The 20,039-nt window shown below is 39.2% G+C and overlaps 2 protein-coding genes across 2 annotated transcripts; both read right to left on the bottom strand.

Annotated features, from left to right (window-relative positions):
* Positions 1-536: 536 nt before the first annotated feature.
* On the bottom strand, positions 537-9,847 carry cfap206 (cilia and flagella associated protein 206). Its single transcript, XM_029496315.1, has 12 exons — positions 9,587-9,847; positions 9,326-9,409; positions 8,292-8,382; positions 7,229-7,417; positions 6,371-6,538; positions 5,804-6,027; positions 5,275-5,394; positions 4,377-4,575; positions 4,124-4,264; positions 3,406-3,599; positions 3,109-3,252; positions 537-1,671 (listed from the first exon to the last, which is right to left on the bottom strand). The coding sequence occupies exons 1-12, from the start codon at positions 9,707-9,709 to the stop codon at positions 1,450-1,452; spliced, it is 1,899 nt and encodes a 632-aa protein (XP_029352175.1). The 5' UTR covers positions 9,710-9,847; the 3' UTR covers positions 537-1,449.
* Positions 9,848-10,895: 1,048 nt separating this feature from the next.
* On the bottom strand, positions 10,896-17,314 carry LOC115038279 (actin-like). Its single transcript, XM_029497142.1, is given in 6 exon segments — positions 10,896-10,914; positions 13,673-13,767; positions 14,946-15,070; positions 15,150-15,342; positions 16,599-16,722; positions 17,267-17,314. Coding segments are annotated over 5 exon segments (441 nt in total). The 5' UTR covers positions 16,608-16,722; positions 17,267-17,314.
* Between the last annotated feature and the right edge of the window lie 2,725 nt (positions 17,315-20,039).

Below are 20,039 nucleotides of genomic sequence, written 5' to 3' on the forward strand. Positions count from 1 at the left end.
ATCTCCCCACGTCATATTGCTAAGTTAATTGCCTTTTGTGGTCAGGGTCAAGTTGGACACGCATGCATTTTAAGATAAGTCATGTTAACCATCTTGAATTTGTTGTTAAGATAAAAAAACATGCTTGAATATGGGGGGCAACAGCACAATGTTCTTCTAAAACACTATTTTGGTTGAAATGCCAACATTAAGCTGGGTTATGTGAAAACAGGAAACTTACTGCAGTTGTTCGGCGAGCAGAAAAATGGCGTCCAGAAAAATCTTCAACAGTTTGAATGAGGAGGTGGGTGGGGTTTTCCAGAGTAAAATTAACACGCCTTTTAACTAAATTTTTACCAAAACTAGGAGGCATTCTACTCAATCTGTTGTTGTAATAACTCTGAAAGAGTCATTGAACTTTGACATTGCATATTTAACAATTTGAAATTTACTATGTGTCAGAGCTGATGAGAGTGAATCCAGATGCAAAAAGGGGAAGCGAGGCAGAGGTAGTGAGTCCAGTAGGGCAAGAGCTTTTAATCCAAATGGAGGCAGGGGTCATACACAAAAAGCCTGGCAGGATCAGGCAGACAAAACAGGCAAGGAGTAGGCAGGAGAATCAAACATCAAAAAACAGTCCGGTCATACACTGGGAGCAAACAACTGGGAACGCGAGAGAGCTTAGCACTAAGGAGGTAACAAAGACAATCGGGCAGAGACATGGGGAATGAGGCGGGGTTTAAATACACAGGAACTAACACAGGTGAAACAAATTAGGAGTCAACTCATGGCGGGAAAAAGAACAAAGAGGGGAAGTAAATTGCAAACAACAACATGGTTAATTAATAATCAAATGGGCATTGTAATGGTAATTTCAGTTCCTTACATTTGATCTACCTCTTCGGGGACCATCACCTTATTGTGGTGGGGAGGTTTGCGTATCCCTGTGAACTTGGGAGCTATGTTGTCTGGAGCTTCATGCTCTTGTTAGGGCCTTCCATGGCAAATTGGTCTCAGGCGAGCAGCCAGACAAAGAATGGGTCACAAAGACGCCATGAAGAGCAGAATAGGGAACAAGACGACCCTGCCCAGAGCCAGGCCCAGATGTGGAGCCCATACTTGTTCAGACTCCCCCGCTGAACAGGTCCATTTGTAAATACTGAGTCCCACACCGTTGGCCTGGATGCATTCCAGAGCATGTTACAGTTGTCACCTGATAATGTTATTGGGCCAACCCGAGTGAAGGGTGTGAGGAAAGGCCCCAGGCCGGGAACCTAACCCGTGACCTTCTTTTTGTGGGCAACAGCTCTAACCAATATGCTGCCGTGCTGCCTCCAAACCAAACATGGTCAAAAAGTTTTAACAAGACAGAAGCTAAAGAAAGTTGTTGATTATTTAAGGATTCAATAAAAAAAGTATTATATGGGCATTTATTTCAGCCAGAGACAAAAATTTTGTTGTATATCTGGATTACTCATCCACAGATCTGGGGAGGCTTGTTTTTACCCTACTTCTGTCTTTCTTTCCCCTTAAACCAGCCAAGTAGGTCTGAGGCTTGGGAACATTTCTCTCATTATCTCTCTTGCTTTGGCAAGCAGCATCCTTGGTGGGCCAGGTCTGAGTGATGCTTTCCCGCCTCATGTGACACAGATCAGTCTGGACTGAGTGTGTCACCTTGGTCAGAAGATCGGTCTATGGAATAAAAAACACTTTGTCATTGAATGAACACAGTTCTTTAGCAATAGTTATTTTATGTGATTTTTTCTTAATGCACTGTCTTAAGTCTTAATGCAGGAGTTCTGTCCCCAGGATAGATTTTCAAGAAAAAAATGTTTTTTAGAAAGAACAATTATTGTATTTGTTAAGGTTAGGCTGTAGTAGCTATGAAAAAATAGGGTTAGGGTTAGTATCTCAATGATGACATTTTAATACTTTTTCAGTGTGTTGAAAATTCAAATGTGCAAGAATGTCATTGTTTTGGGTTTGTCCCCAACCCTGACATTTTGACAGCCCCGCTATAATAAAGCAGAGGGGAACCTTCAGGCCTTCTAGGTCTTCAGAGGCCCTTAAAAAATTCTGGACCAAAAAATATGACAAGCTATTAAATATATATATATATTATTAATACATTAATCTCATATATGTTCTAAAGTTAAGTTTACTGTCAAGTTCACAGTTCAGCAATGAAAGGGTTACTGTCCTGAAACACGTTATCTAATCAGAATCGTCCATCTTGGATAGCATGCTCATTAATTGGTTAGGACTTCCCGATTCCCGGAGAAGGCTAAGCTATGTGTTATGATTTGGAGAGGGATGGGAAAATTGGCCAATTATGGTTTGATTTTAAGTGGGCGGGCCAAAAACAAAAGATCATAGGCCTTCATAAAGTCTGAACTGAGTGGGAGTGGTTGAGAGACAAACGCTTTCAATTCATCCTTCTGAAAACTCAATTTCAATATATTTGTTCAATTTGCAATTTATTTATAGTTAAATATTGCTGTCCCTCATACATCTGTCATTACCATCACACTCAACATTTTAGAGAGCAATAAGGTTTTTACAGTTACCTACATTGTTGCATGCAAATTAGATGGTCAAGAAGAACATTCCCAGACTTGAGGCAGAAGCCTGATTTTTTTGATGCCCATATATGTAAGTAATTTGATGTTTTATACATCCTGATCTGAAAGTATGTTTATTAGGTGTCATTACCAAAGAAGTTACTATTTGAGTATTTTAATTCATTAATAGGAAATTTCCCTTTATTTACGTATATTCAGTGTACATCGTATGCTAGCCAACCAGTTAGCTTAGCAAGTCTAAAACTTAAGTCAACAACTTCTGCAAAGAGTGAAAATTGTCATTACCATCATACAATTCATGTCAAAAATGTTTCAGTTGGGGACAAGCCCAAAACAGTGAAATTGTTGCACATTTGAATTTTAAACACACTGAAAAAGTATTAAAATGTCATCATTGAGACACAGTTATTTTTTCATAGCTACCACAACCTAACACAAATATAATAAGGTTTTTCTGGAAAATCAACCTTGGCAACAGAAATACTCCGTTAATTGAAAAACCATCCATTTATATATTTATAGCAGCTATCTTTGAATTTTCGCTCACCAGTTTGATAGCTTTTCGTCGCAGCTCCCACTCATTCCACTCATATGATTTGACATTGTTTGTCGCCAGTGGATGCATGTCAGTCTGTATGCTGCTGTCACACTTAGTGATGGGTTTTCCTAGTAAGCGATCACCTGGCTGCCTCTGCAAGACCACAAGTAAAACTTTACTTTCACAACATTGTTCAGAATTTTACCACTGCATGATGCAACAGTGACCAATTGTAATCTTAAGGATCTTAAAACATTTAAATGAACTCAGTTTAGGTTACCCAGTGATCCAGAAAAGATAGCTGACCTCAGAGAATGGACTAATGCATGAGAACTCCTGGTGGAGTTGGAGCAGATGAATGAGTTCTGGGTAGAGCTTGGCTTTTTCTGCAACCTGTGCGATGAAGTCATCTGGACAGGAAGCAAATGTCAAGGCAGCTTTTTTGGAGCTAAAAACATAAAGCTTCTCTTTGTGTTTCAGGACCCCAATGTGTGGATTACCTGCAAGTGGCACAGAGTGTCAGCATATTTCCTTTTAAACAGACCTGAGTACATATGCTACAAGATAACATTTTATATTACATATACAAGGCATGTTGGTTCCAATGGGGCAATGGGTATACTGCAATGATAGGGGTATCACATTATTAAGCCCTGCCTCAAAATGGTGGGTTGCCACTTCCAGACAGGAAGTAATGTTCTATAAATAAATTTGAAGGAGTTAAAGTATCTTGGAGTCTTACAAGGACATCATGGTGTAACAATATAAACTTGTGGTGGTGGTTTGTTTGCTGCTTTACACTGAAATGTTTAATGTTAAATGTTTAATGCCAAAAAATTTAAGTATTACAGTAGTAATTAAAGTATTGAAGTGATGAGAACAGAAATGTTTTGACAGCAACACTTTGCTTTGCAATCCTGTCAGATGACCCTCCATGAAACCTGGTTCTCTAAAGCATGCAGAGGGTTTCTTTCATGTACTTCAATCCGACAAAGAAGGAATATCATGCTGGTGACAATAGTACCTGGAAGTAGAAGCCCGTCTCTGCTCACAACGGTATAGCCACAAACTCCATTATACTGTAGCAAAAGATTGTTAAAATTGGCTGTGGTTTTGGGCAGGAGCCATTCCTGTGTCTTCATCTCAACTGGAACAATTTGCTCACCTGACAAGCACAAAATGAAAAACTAGCTGCAATTAAAGATCAGCGCTTAGATAAGCATGAATCAGATCCATCTTAGTTTCTAAAGTTTAGAAATTCTAGTCTTTCACTGCACCTTCAGATTCAGTCATTCTCTGTTCATCTGTTTTCACCTCTGATTCCTCCACCAAACCATCCAGATAATCTTCAGAAAAAATCTTGGCCTGAGCGGCGATGAAAGGTTGCAGATTAAGCCTAATGCGACTGAGGATGTGGAGCAGCTCAGCCTCATCCTGAAGTCCTGACCACAGCTTTGATAAGGTCTTGAACAGTGGCTGAAAAAAAGTGCAAGTTTTTTTTTTTTTTTTATTATTATTATGTATCTTGAATACACAACTAAACTACTGTTAGGGTATCAGTCTAACTATTTTCAGACAAAAAAACGGTATCAGTTGTTTTCTCCCATTCCTTAAATGAAAGCAATTATGTGCTATGCCCAAGTGTTAAACTATTCCTTTAAAGAGATACTATGACCAAACTCCAAACGGTCACCTCAGCTCAGTCAAGTCAATGTGACCTCATGGTCATGTTTGTAGAATGAATGCTGTTTGGAAGTTTATGTTAGCAATAGACAATGTTAACAATAGCCAGTATCTTTGCCTGCAGTCATACCTGGCTTTCTAGCTTAGCTACTTAACTAGCCATGAAATAATTTTGCTTTGGGTTAGGGTTCTCATGCTTACAGTGTTAACAGTGTCTGTCCGCCAAGGTCTTTTTTTGTCAAGTAAGATTTACTAATTTATTGCATGATATATGACAGGAAACAGCTTGTATTTTCCTACATAAACAGACACTAATAATAGAAATAGATTACAGAGTCACATTCAACCTTTTTGCCTATTTTTCAATTAGTCAGGAGTTGGGCAGAGTCAAAGCCATGGGTCTGGGTGTAGTCAGTAAGCAAAGCAACCCAATCTATCGCTATGACAGCTCATAATAACAGTAGCAACATAATCAGTGACCAAGACACTTACAAAAACATTTGCAGTGGGGACCGCTGTCCTTAACTTCAGAGTTTCTTTCAGCAGCATGATCTGGGCTGTGAGCTCCCGCTGCAGGGATTCAACATGCTGGGTACATTCATGTGCATCATCCTAGAGGTGAAGGAAAAAACTCAAATTTATTTTTCAAACATTTCACTCAAATGATTTCACATATCCTCTTTACTCAATAAGCTGGAAAATTTCCCATTCATATTCTACACTGCTTTTATTTTTCAGGGGCATGGAGATGCTGGAGCCAATTCCAGCTGATACTTGGCAAGGGTGTGGTGCATCCTGAACAGGTTTCCACTCTATTTAGTCCAACATATAGACAGACAACCATTCATGCTTACACTCAGTCCTACAGGCAATTTAGAGTTACCAAATAACCTAAAGGTGCATGTCTTTGGACTGTAGGAGTGAAATATAGGGCCTTGGGAATGGAACCCAGAACCTTCTTGCCGTGAGTTAAAGAATAATACAAGCTACATTCACTAGTTACCAGCTGCGGTTACCTCACCAGTAACATTTTGAGGAAGACTTCATGCTGTCTGACATTGTAAAGAGCCTGTTTGAGCAGGACAGTGGGTATGTTGCAGTTTCCCTGGAGTTTCTCAGGCAGGCCAGGCAGTGTCAGCTTCTCCAGCACAGCTGTGAATTTCCACGCCAAACGCTGTGATACACTCAGCTCCTCCTCTATGGTTTGGCTGACGATTGGAAGACGTTTGTTAAGAGCTACAGGCACTAAAGAGGGAAAGTAAAATGAGATATAGTTATTCAATACAGAATTGGCAAAGATAACCAGGTCTGATGATGGAGGTGAGGACAGATTACACAGACTGTAGAGATACTAACAGTTCTTCCACTGTCAAAAGTTAACCACCTGCTTTCAATCTGCTCTTTCTTGAACCAGTTCCAGGATGTGGTGTTTACACAGTAAACTTAAATACTCTGTGCAGTGTCTTACTAAATCTGTCGGTGTGCCTTTTCTGTGAAAAATTGAATAGTCTTCAGATCTAATAATAATGCTACCATGTGTATAACCTCCCCACCATGCTTTTAGTAGCAGTGGGCTGGTGTAGTGTACTTAGTTCATGTAGGTCAATCTCTTCCTCTCCTATCTTGATGGCTTTGTTGACGAGTTGTATCCCTGTGACAATCATGGCAAGCTCATTGAGTTGCTGCTCCTTGTCCCTTTTCAAAAGCACCATGAATGTTCCTAGTTCAGTTTGAGGGAAGACACTCTGCAGGGCAGCTGGAACAAAAGAAATCAAAAGATGTTTGAAATTATTATTAATATCTTAAGTCTAGATGGCCAAGAGAAATTAGTTAAAGAAAGAAGACAATTAAGAAAGCAGTGGAAAAGAGCTACAGAGGAAGAGAGGAAGGGAATTAAAGTGTTGCAAGAGGAATTGAGAAGCAGGCGAGCAGTACTCAGAAGGGCCGAATATCTTAGGGAAAAGGTTGTAGGTGGAGAGAGGCAGCAGGACAGGATGCGCCTTACACCAATTAGGACATACATGGATGATATGACGCTGGTAACTACAAAGTTGCCATGTATGAAAAGGGTACTTGAGAGACTTAATAAAGACTTAAAGTGGGCTAGTATGAAAATCAAGCCTAGTAAGTAATAATAATAATACATTTATTTATAAAGCGTTTTCCATCAAAGTGCTGTACAGCAAGTGGAATATATAAGTATATATAAGTATAGAAGTATCTCAATAAGTAGAGGGAGTTTAAGTGATTGAAATTTGTCAGAAATTAAAAGGAAATTTCAATAATTAGGGAAAACCAGTAAAGAGTCTAGGAAGGTGGTACAAAGCAGATTTGCATGATGAAGAATATCATCAATTGTGAGTTGCTAAATGTGTGGTTTTTGGCCTACACAACACAGTCACTATCATTTCACTGACTATAGCGAAGGAACAAGATGATGTGAAACCTGTAGCCTCTTGCACAGTGTTGACATCTGCAGCTGAGCCCATGCCAGAGTGCAGCACGATGTAAGTGATGATTTTACTGTATAAAGCATCTAATTCCCCCTGCGTTTTCACTCGGCTGTCAGTGATCTCTCTGTTCACTGTGCTGAGCCTGGACTCTGCCACCTGGTGGATCTCCTCAAGGAACTCACCTGCACAGACACCACAAAACACTTCCTTACTCATTTTCTCAAATATGTGTAAATACACAGTTCTCAAATTAGAAACAAAATACTTAATTAATCCCTGTGGCAAAAAAACAAAAAACAAAAAACAATACAAAAATCTATTCAGCAATGTTGGCTGGGATTAGCTCAAGCACCCCGTGATCCAGAAAAGGAAAAGCAGGAGAAGATTGATGGATGGATGGATGGATTAACAGTCATTTGGTGTACAAAGACTAAACCTGATTGATTCATGTTATGACTAGGACTGATAGGATTTGTGACTTATGAAATCCAACTGAGGAGCTGAAAAACTGAATCCAACTTTTTCAGATCTGGTTTTGAAACTGCATTTTCAAATCTAAAATGCTCACTAGAGACTTTGCAGCTGAAATGTCCCAAACCCTTACACTACATAGACATGTTAAGAATTTGAAAAACTAAATTTTTGGGTCTTTGGGCCTTTAACAGAACATTAATGCCGCCCAAAATAGAGTGACCAACAAGACCAAAAATCCAACAATCATCAAGTAAAATACACATTTTTCTGCTTTTCTTGTGAGATTTCTCATAAATAACTAAATGTCTTTTTCAACTGAACAAAGTAAGACCACTGAAGACACCAGTACTTTTTGAGCATCCATTGTGTAAAAAAGACAAACAAAAAAACGGATTATTTGATAAGAGGATTGTTAGTAATTCACAGACCCACACAAGATTTTGTTTTAGCCTCATAATGTCTAAAACTACACATTTCTAATATAATAACTCACATGTGCGATTTTAATCAGTGGGACAAACAGATGTGTGCCAGACTCAAAAGAAAGAGAGCATAATTATGAATGTGGCTGGTTGGACTTACATCGAGGGGTATAATTCAGATCAAAATACACCTGCAGTTTGATGGTGTCAAGGGATGGGTTGCACTTTTCCATCAATCGGTCCAAACACAGCTGTGAAAGAAATTGCAGATTAGAAACAGGGTATGATGTAACTTATCTCATGCCATGTATGTATCATAAAAACTTCTAGCTATTGTTCTTTTTTTTGTCTGCATTTTCACTTATAGTGTAACACCACAAAATGTGTCAAGTTTTAATGAGAGTGATACTTTTAATCTTGCAGCTAAACATTTTATTATTTCAGTGTATGTCTGTGACCATCACCAACAAGACAGGCAGGGTGAAAAAGGGAAAGTTATAGTGGAGTGAAGGTTGCAGTGCTTTTCCTGCCACCCCCCTCATGATTATGAAAATCCAGAGAATCTGGTGTAGATCCCTGGAAAATTTGGAGGCCATATGGGCGAATGTATGATGTGATGTGATATGAGCTATTCGAGTTGGAAAGAAATTAGAAATGCATGTAGGCATTCCCTATATATGTGGGAACCGAGATTCAGGTCACCGCTTGCCACCGAGTGTGAGGAGCACAGGGACGCCAAACCCACTGAACCACTGTGTCCACAGGGCACAAAATTCAGAGGGGTTTAGATATGGTTCCGTTACAGACTAAATCTGTGCATCATTCAGCAGAGTTCACCAAAGTTTGATATTTCGGGTCATAAAGTACATATAATGGTCATGTTACAAAATAAAGCAACCGCAACACAAAAAGATGAATTCTAAAACAATTTTTAAATAAAGTTTAAATAAACAAAACTGATCTGTAACTTCTGGTCAATGCAGTCGGCTAGACATTTGGCCTGACATCAGCATTTATAAAACTCCGGATTTGGACATTATGAAAGTATTAAATAGAGATTAAAAAATAAACGAAACAACAGCTACCAACAAAATTGCACAAAATCTGTCTCGAATTCCATATTTGTAGTGTAGGCTACTAACAACATTGAGAACTTTAGCACAACAGGTTTAACTGTCATCAAAAGCAACGAACCTCTACCAACTTGAGGACCTCTTCTCTGGTCGGTGTCCGGTTGACATTGAACCCATTGCGGGGATCGAGAGCCATAGATTTCACCTTTAGACATTACAAGTGCGATTATTCTTGAAGAACGTCAAGACAAATCCTTGCACATACAAAATCCAAAACACGACTGTGTGATAGTTTTTTAGCTCAGACATTAGAGTGCGGACATGAACCACAGAGTATTAGTATCCGCCGTTAGCTAGCTTTATTTAAAATTGAGTTACTGACCATGAAAGCGGCCAGAGCGTCGGACACGAGCTGCCCCCTCTCCGCGCACTGCTGTACTATTTCCGTGATGATGCTTTTAATGGTGAAACCCGAGTCCTGAGCCCGGGACATCTCTACCGGCATAAATTAGCTAACTGCTCTAGACACCTTGTTGATAGCTGGTTGCCAAGGCAACATGGTGTACTTTTTTTTTTACCCCCTCATGTCAGCTTTGTCACTCACGAAACATAAACAGTGGGATAAACATCTCACCAATAATAAATAAAACAAAATAAAAAAATAATACATAAAAAATAAACATAAATGTGCCAGGATAAAGAAAAAAATCAATTCAATTAAAAATATTTATGTAGGAGCGCAGCGTTCTAGTTTTTAGCAGTAGATATTGATTTAAAATACAATTCCAGTTCTTTCATAAAAAAAAAACAAACAAACAAAAAAAAAATCTAATTTTGGCAAATTCACACTTGTGGATGTAAAATTTAGCAAGAATTATTATGAGTGATTAAATAATATTCTTTAACAACTGAAATGCCACTCTTAAAAAAAAAAAAAGCACATTTTGCAAGAGGCGCTTAAAGTCACAGAAGATATTATCTAAGATAAATCTACAAATATCTTGCCACAGTTTACAGGTATATTTACATTTCCAGAATAGATGGACATCAGTCTCAGTATGGGAGTCACAGAAGACACAATTTAGATCTAGATCATTATATTTGAATTTTTAACATTGATTAATAATTTCAAATCACACCTCTTTCACCTTATTGACCACTGTTGTGGCAGAAAGAGGTGGAAAAGAGGAAATCAGGTTGTCCGGACACAGGTTACGTGTGTGTGTGTGGATAGCCTTCACCCTTATCTTGAACTTCAACCATAGAGACTGTGTAGCTCTGTGTGCATATGTGTGGTGTAATTCTCTTCCCTGGCACCCAGATGTCTTCTACTTATTGTTGGGACTTGTTAGGCGCCAGAACATGTCCTGATGACCTGACTATCATATTGACTCATGAACAGAGACAAGGCCTCTGAACCTGGTCTTTCTCCCATACCACAAGTTATTTACACAATTCCAGTAAGATATTCCAGGAGGAACAGAAACAATATTACATTGGAAATGAGCATGAATCTTACGGTTGTTCGTATAGCCAGATGGGCTGAAGCATACTTCACCAACTGGTGAGTCAGATACATCAGTAAAGGGAACATCAAGCACAGAAACAGAGATGTTACTCTTGAATAGTACACCAGATGGCAGCATACAGTTTAGGAGCCACAGTAGCTCATTGGGTTGAGAACCAGAGGGTCACAGGTTCATGTCCCAGCTGTGACAAATAAAAATTCAAATCAAAAAGTACAAATACTTTGTTACTGTACTTAAGTAGATTTTTCAGGTATCTTTACTTGAGTATTTATTCTTCTGACAACCTTTTACTTTTACTCCCTACATTTATACACAAAAATATGTACTTTCTACTCCTTACATTGTAAAAACAGGCTAGTTACCTTTTTTTTTTTTTTTTTTTTTTTTAAACCAGACTCACTATACACTCCTACACAGATAATTATAGATTGTGGAAGTGCTAAAAAGTTTTATGCGCTAATTATGGCTTCAGATGAAGATGGTGAAGATCACCACTCGTATGAAAATCAAGCCTAGTAAGTAATAATAATAATACATTTATTTATAAAGCGTTTTCCATCAAAGTGCTGTACAGCAAGTGGAATATATAAGTATATATAAGTATAGAAGTATCTCAATAAGTAGAGGGAGTTTAAGTGATTGAAATTTGTCAGAAATGAAAAGGAAATTTCAATAATTAGGGAAAACCAGTAAAGAGTCTAGGAAGGTGGTACAAAGCAGATTTGCATGATGAAGAATATCATCAATTGTGAGTTGCTAAATGTGTGGTTTTTGGCCTACACAACACAGTCACTATCATTTCACTGACTATAGTGAAGGAACAAGATGATGTGAAACCTGTAGCCTCTTGCACAGTGTTGACATCTGCAGCTGAGCCCATGCCAGAGTGCAGCACGATGTAATTGATGATTTTACTGTATAAAGCATCTAATTCCCCCTGCGTTTTCACTCGGCTGTCAGTGATCTCTCTGTTCACTGTGCTGAGCCTGGACTCTGTCACCTGGTGGACACTATACACTCCTACACAGATAATTATAGATTGTGGAAGTGCTAAAAAGTTTTATGCGCTAATTATGGCTTCAGATGAAGATGGTGAAGATCACCACTCATCTGGTCTGGATTCCGCCGACAGTGGAGATGAAGCCAACCCGATGACATGTAAAAATATATTCATGAAATATATATATATTTATATTGAGTTAGAGAAATGTTAGGAAAATATTGGGGTGGCCATATTTTGATTTCCAAAAAAGAGGACACTCTTAGAATATTGTATAGAAGGGGCTGAAAAATAATATACTACTAATATACAACTGAAAGAATTTCATGCCAAATATAAAGAATTATTACTATATTATTATATTATTATATTACTCTCTTGCTGAAAACGTCTAGAAACGTCTCAGAAACTAAGCAATGAACACACCCAAAATAACTTTCCTGTGTTGACTTTGTGCAACTTTACATTTACAATTTTGAGAGATACACCTATGCCATTTCTGTATTTGGGAAAATATATGTTTAAAAAAAAAAAAGCAACTTATATAGGTAATATGCTCAAAGGTGAATACATATTCTTAAAATTTGGAATCTAAGGATTGTATTGATGTATAGCAAATTAAAATACTCCCAAAAATGGCACCACAGCATGTAAAATTGTAAAGTCGAGTGAGTGAGGGGACGGTAGAGAGAGAACCGAGAACTACTGGAGCAGAAATTATCAAGACGTATTGTGTTTCATTCATCGCAAAAATTCATTTTTACTTTAAGCTTGAAAGTACATTTCAGAGCCTGCACTTTCTTACATTTACTTGAGTAAAAGAGTTCAATCAGTACTTCTGCTTTTACCAGAGTATTATTTTACACATGTATCTCTACTTCTACTGAAGTACAGAATATGAGTACTTTTGCCACCTCTGGAAAAAGTGCCAAGCGTGGACTAGTGGATGGAGAGGTGCCAGTCCAGTCCACCATCAGGGCACTGCCAAGGTGCCCTTGAGCAAAGCACCATCCGCTGAACTACTCTGGGTGCGGTGAGTAACAGCAGTGCCTTCACTCTGAAAACGATATAATGTGTGCGTGGTTGTCTATTCATATCTCCCTCAGAGTGTAAATGTAATTTCGTTGTGTGTGCATTGATCTCAGTGTGGCTTAGGGTTAGGGGTTACGCCATCATAACCTAGTCCGACCAAATTGTCCCTTTATTCCAGCCCGTATATTTCAAGGATGCCTATTATTTTGTCTGCCAACTCTGCAGCATCAAGATGCTCAGCAGCCTCAAAGTGCAAAAAGCTTTCTTTTACAGCAGCTCCCCTGTAGTAATACCCAAGAACAAGAGAAATTTGTTCTTTTTTTTTTTTGCATCTTTGGTTTCATCTGCCATAAGGGCAAACACTTGACTCTCTTTGACCTCACTGATAATGGTGGAGTGCAGGGTTAGGGTGGCTTTTATATTTGGCATATCCTGTTTTCAATTTCTTTCTCACAACTGTGTCACGGTTACCAAGAAGCTCCAATATAGCAAGGAGGTTTCCCCTGTTGTTCGACTCCACTGTCTCTCTATGACCGCTTTGTGCAATATTTTGTCTTGCAGTTAAAAGTAAAACTTCAGCTACACTTTTAATGTAGTAACGGTTTTCCTCTAGCTGTTTTTTGTGGTCTTGTGACATTTTAGACATCAAACACTCCTGCTGTTTTTGTTCAGTCTCAAAATTTTTCAAGGCTAACATAGCATTAATATGTTCAGACTTGTATCAGACTTGTATCAGACTTAGCATGGGAAGCAAAGCCTCCATCCTTGAACATAGCCTTCTTCCAGTTTTTATAGCCTCCATCAAAAGTGAAAACGGATTCAGTGTTTGGAAGGGTTCCTGTTCCTGCACGCATAACAAACAGTATCCTTGCACTGAGAATATTCAAGCCATGGATGATGGGAATACCATGATGCTTGAAAGCTGCTTTTTCTGTCCCCGATAGCAGTTCTTGGAAACACTGCAAGGTGAGGCTGGACCTTCAGCTCGAGATCTGGAGATATCTAAAAGAAGAATATATGAATTTTCAATAACGCTATAGAATAAATCTATTTGTAATTTGAGAGTGTCTTTATGTTAAAAATACACCTGGCAGTTCCTGGCATAACACTCATCTTTGCTGTCTGCCTCATCACTGTCATGATCCTTAATCTCCCTCTTAGTCTCCACACCACTGTCTCTTCTCTCATTACTACACTGCCTGACGAAGTAGGAAGTAATAATTAACTAAATAACTAATAAATAACTAGCTAACCCTAATCCTCTTCATTTTGCCTGAAATGTACAAAACCAAGTTATGACAACTTTAACATTAGAGCAACGTTGGTAAACACAGAGATAGGCTGTGACCCATGGCTTGGAATTTGGCATGTTTGTTTAACCTAAAGTTAAACCTCTACCTCGCCGACCTTTAACTAATCAAGCAAACCTAACCATATCAGTTTCAACTGCAGCACACCAGCTATAAAACACGTGATTAGGACGAGAAACATTTAAAAAATATGGAATAAACTTAATTTTGCTAATTTACCCACAGTGCAAACTTGTCTCTACCAACGGGAAACAGAGCATCCTCCCTCCTGCTCATGCACCTTTATCCACTCAGAGCGCATGCGCACAGCTTCTGTTTTACGTGCGCTGTTGAATAAAAGCTGCCGGTGAGGCGATCGGTGGGGGTGGCCAGGGGGGTGGCCAAAGATTATTCGAGGGTGGCCTTGGCCACCATTGGCCACCCCTTAGCTCCGCCCATGATTCATTGCACCAGTGATTCAAATTACTAAGAGATGGACTGTTTTAGGCCCCAAACCATGTTACCTACTGAAAATAAATTTCAACATGTCTCAGTTCTGTCCTAATAAACCTACTTCAGACAGACAGACAGACAGAAAGACAGACAGACAGACAGACAGACAGACAGACAGACAGACACACACACACACACACACACAACATGAAGTCATCCACATTAGGTTCTGTAGCAAAGACAATTTGGCACTCTAAATTATTGTGTGTGTTTGTGGTGATGAAGGAAAACAATAGGACATTCTTCTGTGGCTTTGAGGAAACCAGCACCATGCTGTAGATACTCATGTCACTACACTGACTAATGGAATGACAACATCATGCCTACAACTGGCACCACATTGGGGAAAAAAAGAACAAGCAATGTATTGCTGAGCACCTTTTTAAGATGTATTGTAACATCTGTTCCAGCCAGAGGATAGTGCTGCACAGCATGAGGTAGAGCATATCTTTCAAATATAGGCACACTGTGGCTCACTCCATCTCCAGAGTCAAACACCATACCTGCAAGGAAAAGTAGGTTTTTAGTCTGTGACACAAATTGGAAAAAGACTTGAAAAGACAAAAGGAAAGATCACAGTACCAGTGGAACTGCCAGCTGCATACAATGCCAGTAGAGCCTGCAGGGCCACATAGTTAAGGGGGACCTTGAAACACTCGAACATTATTTCCTCCATGCGCTGTCAGTTCTTCAAAGGATTCATGGCCACCTCAGTCAGCAAGACTGGGTGATCCCCTGGGTCCACATGCAGCTGCTTGAACGTGTGATGCCAAATCTAAAAAACAAACAAAACAACAACCCAGCAGCCATTAGTTTTGGCTAGTCTTTGATGCCATCTCCAGTGGGGTCATTTGTGTTTATTTAATAAATCCGCACACTATACACATTTTGATATTATATAGCTGAAGTTGTACTTTCACTGATTTTATAAAAAAAAAATTCAGTTAATCGAGACAAAAAAAGTAAAAACTGATCGGAGACTTTGTGATGTGAGAAAGTAGAAAGTTTTTTTTTTATGTTAAATGTGAAACTCAGTCAATCTAATTAATTTGAGGAATTATTCCACTAGCAACCATTTCATTCAGTATATACAAAATATATACAAAAAATATTTGTAAACGGTGACAGTGCAACTAAACTATTTTATTCTGATTGAAATAAATAACCAAAAGGCTTGTCGTCTCTGCCGCTCTTTTCTATCTACGACCAGCGTCACTTATTATAAGTCCTTTTACTGTTGTTAGGACGTCTTCCCCGGCTTCATAAAATTACTCTCCATCATCTCCAACAGTGACTTTGATTAAAAAAATACACTGGCTTGGATGCTGCATTAAAGAAAACTTGGAAGCAAGATTTCTCCTGCTACTCAAAAATTTCCAACTTTCCGATATCATAGTGTTCACGCTACAGGTTAACTCGGAGGATAAAAAAAGTCTGGCGAATTGTCACCATTTGCTGAACGCATAAATATATGCCGCAGCCATTTATGTTTATTTTGGAAGCAATAATTTCCGAGTTTGACAACTCAGAGCAGCATTAGAAAGCAGCATCACCTGGTGCTGGATCTCAACCAAGCTTTCCAAGACCCACCTCCATCCTACTTTTGATTGACTAGAGATGTTAGTTTGTTTGAGAGGGAAAGCTGTGTTTTTCTCATTCCATTGGTAGGCGAACTCAATCGACTGCTCGAACCTGACAATTTCATGCAGCAACAATTTTTTTTATGTTGATCTTTTTTTTAATCGCAGTCCAATTACACTCACCAGCGATGGGGTTAGGGATACTTTAAGCCCTGCCTACATCTCTATGAACTTCATATAGTATCATATGTTCCTGATTGCACCTGTGTTGAATATGCCCTCATCCTACTCTCATCATATTCTCTCCCTACTCCATGCAGCACCCACCCAATGCCTAACCTAACCCTTACCCCCCCCCCAAATTTATGATTTGGCGCTATATCAATAAATCTGATTTGATAATAGAACAGTAATATCACATCATACATTTGGTATTTGAATCTGACCTCACCTTTGCCATTTCATCCTAATTCCAAATTATTCCATTCTTTATGGGGTGCTGCAGAGCCACCCCTCATATATTGTGCCTCATGCCCAATGTAGGTCTCCCTCTTGATGTGACCATTACTAACTTCCTGCAAAACAAACAAACAAACAAACAAAAGATGGGTCATACCACAGCAAGATGATCTGGGTTCTTGAGTGAAATCTAAACTACCCTTACCTCATATTTTGGTGCCCCAATTATTGTTGGGAATACAATGTTAGGATGGTCCTGATTTGCAAATCCTGCTTTCATTAACGCACAACTAGTGTCAATGTTACACCCCTGTAGAGGGGAATAATAAATGAAAAACACAGACACGATGCCGCTTCGGTCACGTCCAATGTTATAATGAACTTTTCCACAAATACAGGGCTACACATTTATCATCAAGCATTTTCTTTACATGTCAAACATTGCACATAAACGGCACAACTTCATTTCTGAAACAGTGGCGAAGCTTCCCACAGCGCAGCTAGCAAAGAAGTTATACGGCGACGTTAGCATTAAAGTAAACAGAAATTATTAGCTCTCAAAATAGTTATAAATCACAATAACTCACTTCCTACTTACAACTTCAGACATAATAAACATTTAAAACATGGCACAAAACCGATTATGTTCACTTTTCTTACCTGTAGAGGGGAATAATAAATGAAAAACACAGACACGATGCCGCTTCGGTCACGTCCAATGTTATAATGAACGAGCGAAACATCGTTTCCCCTCTACCGTCTCAGCTCAGACATAAGCAAACGAAAACCGAACACAGAGGTGATTAGTTTTCAAGAAATAACTAATAAGAAGTGGCAGTTTAGGAAACAACATTAAACATTAATAAGAGAGCTTTCCCAAAATAACAAAGAATTAGTGAACACAGATATCCTTTTTATCTTATCAAATCTTGCTTGTTAGTCTAGAAGACCTGAGTAGCAGATAACAGATCACTCGATCAGTAGATCACAATGAATTTCACCTTAATACACTTTTTTTACGTTCAGAATGACTTATGATGTTATGTTTTTAACCATGTACTTTTCATGAATTAAAGCATTCTTTTTCTTACTGTTTTTAAAGCATTTTAGCATTTTTAACAGCACTTTTTATACAAGTTTTTTTTTTATAACCATTACATCAATGGGCATCTTAAATGCCATCATCTGCAATCCGAGATAGAAATATGATTCAGAATGAAAATAAAATCCAACAACAAAACAAAAAAATATAATACAATAACAACGCTGCTTGTTACAGTGAAGTTGATTCAAACTACTAAATGATTACTACTAAATGTTTCAGGAACATGAGGAAATGGACATCTGTGTGTGTGTGGTCAGGCATAGAGTCAGGATGTGGTTAGCCTAGTTAAGAGTGCCCATAATATCCATAACAATGTTTTTATTTTGCTGTATTGTTTCCATGTAAATGTCAAAAGCTATCCGTGATAATTTACCCTATGACTGATGTAGTTTTTCATCAACTCAAGTTAGAGAGGTTTCTCCAAACTATACCTCCGCTCTTTCAGTGGTCAGTAAGCTCTGCATCCCAAGTGTCCCAGAGCATAATGGATCAGCCAATGGATCAGCCTCCATACTTCTCCTTCTAGATCTTAGTGCTGCATTCGACACCATAGATCATAATATTTTACTACAGAGACTGGAACATGAAATTGGAATTAAAGGAACTGCACTAAGGTGGTTCAAATCCTACTTATCAGATAGACATCAGTTTGTTCGTGTAAACAACAGCTCCTCCTCATGTACTGTCGTCAGTCATGGAGTCCCGCAGGGTTCGGTACTTGGACCAATCCTCTTTACGCTTTATCTGCTTCCTCTAGGCAACATTATCAGGAAACACAGCATCAATTTCCACTGCTACGCAGACGATACTCAGCTGTACCTATCAATGAAGCCAAATGAAGTCAGTCAGATAGTCAGACTGCAGGCATGTCTTGAAGACATAAAAGTCTGGATGACTGGAAATTTTTTACTTCTCAACTCTGACAAAACAGAAGTTATTGTACTCAGTCCTAAGCACCTCAGAAAAATACTATCTAATCATCTCATCAGTTTGGACGGCATTACTTTGGCCTCCAGCTCCACTGTAAGAAACCTTGGAGTAATTTTTGACCAGGACATGTCCTTTGTCCCTCACATAAAACAAGTTAGTCGGGCAGCTTTCTTCCACCTGAGAAACATTAGGAAAACCAGAAACATCCTTTCTCAGGATGATGCAGAAAAACTAGTCCATGCATTTGTAACTTCTAGGCTGGACTACTGTAACTCATTACTATCTGGATGTCCAAACAAATCTCTAAAAGGCCTTCAGTTAATTCAGAACGCTGCTGCACGAATATTAACAGGAACTAGGAAAAGAGATCACATCTCTCCCGTTTTAGCTGCTCTTCATTGGCTGCCAGTAAAATATAGAGTAGAATTCAAAATCCTTCTTTTAACGTATAAAGCTCTTAATGGCCAAGCTCCATCGTATCTCAGAGAGCTCATAGTTCCTTACTGTCCTAGCAGGCCACTCCGCTCTCTAGATGGAGGTTTACTTGTGGTTCCTAGAGTCTCCAAGAGTAAATCTGGAGGCAGATCGTTCAGTTATCAGGCTCCTCTTCTATGGAACCAACTCCCAGCATCGGTCCGGGGGGCGGACTCTTTAGTAACTTTCAAGACCAGGCTTAAAACTTTCCTGTATGACAGAGCGTACAGTTAAAAAGTCCTCTACTCTTTAGGTATGCTGCTATAGGCCTAGGCTGCTGGGGGAAGGACTGAGCTTCTCTCTCTCTCTCTCTCTCTCTCTCTCTCTCTCTCTCTCGCTCTCTGTCTCTCCCTGTCACCCTCTCTCCCTCTTTCTCTCTAACTCGTTCCTTGCATGCGCTGATAAAAACCATCCTTCTTAAAAAAACAAACAAACAAAAAAAAAAAACAGTTTCACCCAGTTCTAAGTATTTATACTGCATTTACTAACCATGTTCTGCCAAAGTCTCTGTCTCTCCCAGTTCCTCTCTTCTCTCTCCCTGTCCTCATCCTGCAGGTGGTGACTCATCTCCATCCCATGTTCCTGCAACACCTGCTGGTCCCATATAGCATGAATTCTGTATTACAGCTCAACTCCATGAACTTCATGCAACAACATGTTCCTGCCTACACCCCCCCCCCCCCCCAATGTCTGCCTGCCTGTCTCTCTCTCTCTCTCTCTCTCTCTCTCTCTCTCTCTCTCTCTCTCTCTCTCTCTCTCTCAACCCAACCGGTCGAGGCAGATGGCCGCCCCCCCTGAGCCTGGTTCTGCTCGAGGTTTCTGCCTCTTAAAGGAAGTTTTTCCTTGCCACTGTTGCCAAGTGCTTGCTCATTGGGGGATCTGTTGGGTCTCTTTAAATAAATGTACAAAGAGTTTGGTCTAGAC

The sequence above is a fragment of the Echeneis naucrates genome, chromosome 24 (genome assembly GCF_900963305.1).
Source record: "Echeneis naucrates chromosome 24, fEcheNa1.1, whole genome shotgun sequence".
Lineage (NCBI taxonomy): Eukaryota > Metazoa > Chordata > Actinopteri > Carangiformes > Echeneidae > Echeneis > Echeneis naucrates.